The sequence below is a fragment of the Plasmodium reichenowi genome, chromosome 12, assembly GCF_001601855.1.
Source record: "Plasmodium reichenowi strain SY57 chromosome 12, whole genome shotgun sequence".
NCBI classification, from domain to species: Eukaryota; Apicomplexa; class Aconoidasida; order Haemosporida; family Plasmodiidae; genus Plasmodium; species Plasmodium reichenowi.
The window spans coordinates 1022948-1025447 of record NC_033657.1 but is presented as its reverse complement, the minus strand read 5'-3'; the positions used below and the strand labels follow the sequence as shown (position 1 = coordinate 1025447).

Here is a 2500-nt window from a genome sequence, read left to right as displayed (position 1 = left end):
TATCTTCATCATCCCTTTTATTAAAAGGAAGGTTATTATTTATTTCTTTTTTTTTAATATTCTGGCTATGAAATAATATATCTCCATCTTTATTAACATTAACCTTCAAGTTATTAATATTATTACTTATCTTATTATCATCATTACATTTATCATTCCTATTATCATTCCAATTATCATTCCTATTATCATTACATTTATCATTCCAATTATCATTCCAATTATCATTCCTATTATCATTCCTATTATCATTCCTATTATCATTCCTGCTATCATTATTATTTTCCCTTTGTGTTGTGTCTTTTACATTATAAGACATATTCATATCTCCAAACTTGTCACAATTACTATATTCCTCATCATTCATATTTTTATCCAAGTAATAATTTCTACCTACAAACTTCTTCTTACCATAAGACATTTCATTCTTTTCCTTGTCATCCATATTTCTAGAATTATCCATGGCATCATATTTTCTTTTAACAGGAGATGAATAAGTATAGGCAAACTGTTCCGAGCTCATAACACAATCTTTATCATATTGGTTACTATAAAAAATTTTGGATACATTATATGATTTATTAGGACACTTATTTTTATTATTGCCTTGGGGGTTGTTATAAATGTTAGACTTTTTAATATTACTACTATTACTATTATTATTATCAAGCTTATTATTACTACTACTAATTTTATTATTACTACTACTAATTTTATTATTATTACTACTAATTTGATTATTATTACTACTAATTTTATTATTATTACTATTATTATTATGAGTTTTATTTTTATTTTTATACTTGTTTGTAAGAGGCTCATCATCGTTCACATTTGGATCCTCTCCATTTTTACTGTTAAATAATTGATCTTTTTTCATTTGAGATATTAACCTATTAGAAGATGAAGCAAGAGGTGGCTTTCTCAAATTATCGACTATAATACTCCTTCTTGTATTCATTAAGTCATTTTTTTTTTCTTCATTTTTATATTCATTATAACCTGACTTGTTCAGGTGAAATGGAGCTATTTTATTTGGATAAGTATTTGACATATTTTTCATATCTCCTTTTAAATTACTTTTAGGAGGATACTTAAATGAATAATTAATAGTTCCTTTATTTTTTATATTCGAATTTTTCATAATTCCATTTTTATGTGTTAATTGCGTACTCTGTGAAGTTCCATTATTTTTACTATAAGTATTATTCACATTAGTTTTATATTTGTTTATAAATCTCACCCCCTTATTTTCATTATTAGCAAATTCGGTTGTTTTAAATTTAGATTTCGTATATAGTGGATTCATATCTTTAACATGTGTGTAGTTGTTATATTTTTGTTATATTTTTGTTATATTTTTGTTATATTTTTGTTATATTTTTGTTATATTTTTGTTATATTTTTGTTATATTTTTGTTATATTTTTGTTATATTTTTGTTATATTTTTGTTATATGTTTGTTATATTTTTGTTATATTTTTGTTATATTTTTGTTATATTTTTGTTATATGTTTGTGTATATTTGTGTGTGTCAGTGTGGCTAGGTAGGCAAATTGGTAAATATCTTTTTTTTTTTAATATTGGATACATTAAGATATTACACAAATATATATACATATATACTATTATTTTTTGAGGAATAACATTAAAAAATGGAAGATCACAAAAATTTAAATGTATGTATATATATATATATATATATATATTTTACTTCTTATGAGCTATGAGAAAAAAAATTAACGTATATTGCATAGACAAGTTAACATATATATATATATATATATTTTATTTTATTTTATTTTTAAATGCATAGTCATATGAGTCTACTATATTTTGGTAACTTCAAATAAAATTATAAACATTTAATAAAAGTTTTTTAAAAAAAAATAAATAAATATACATTTATTTTTTTTTAAATATAATATTTTATTATATGATAATTCTTTTCATGATAAACTACTAATAATTACATAAAAAGATATATTTGTATTTAAAGAAATTTTACCAAATACAAAGGATAAATATATTATTATATAATATATATATATATATATATTTATATATGGCTATATAATATATTGTATATTATAATATATCCTTTTATTTATATATTATTATTTTTTTTTTACTTGTCTTTATAATATTCATAATAAAAAATAAATAATAATAATAAATTAACACAGTTAATGAACTCCAAATGTAAATACTTATGATACATATAAATATATTATATATATATTTATATATATATGAATATTTTATTTATTTATTTATTTTATTTTATTTCATTTTTTTTTTTATGATAATATATAGCTAAATAATGAAAGAGAAGAAATATTATAATAATTAAAAAAAAAAAAAAAAAAAAAAAAAAAAAAAAAAAAAAAAAAAAAAAAAAAAAAAAAAAAAAAAAAAAAAAAAAAAAAAAAAAAAAAAAAAAAATAATAAAATATAAAATAAATAAAATATATATTATTATTTATTTAAAAATATTATT

General features: G+C 18.1%; 1 protein-coding gene across 1 annotated transcript in view; it reads right to left on the bottom strand.

The window, feature by feature from the left end:
• The window catches only part of PRSY57_1226900 (cyclin related protein, putative), a gene marked incomplete at both ends in the record, with an annotated part of 3630 nt that extends 2321 nt beyond the window's left edge, over positions 1 to 1309 (bottom strand). Inside the window, one exon of the mRNA XM_012908690.2 lies at positions 1 to 1309. This exon is cut by the window's left edge and continues 1852 nt beyond it. Coding sequence (XP_012764144.2) covers positions 1 to 1309 — 1309 coding nt within the window.
• Positions 1310 to 2500: the final 1191 nt, after the last annotated feature.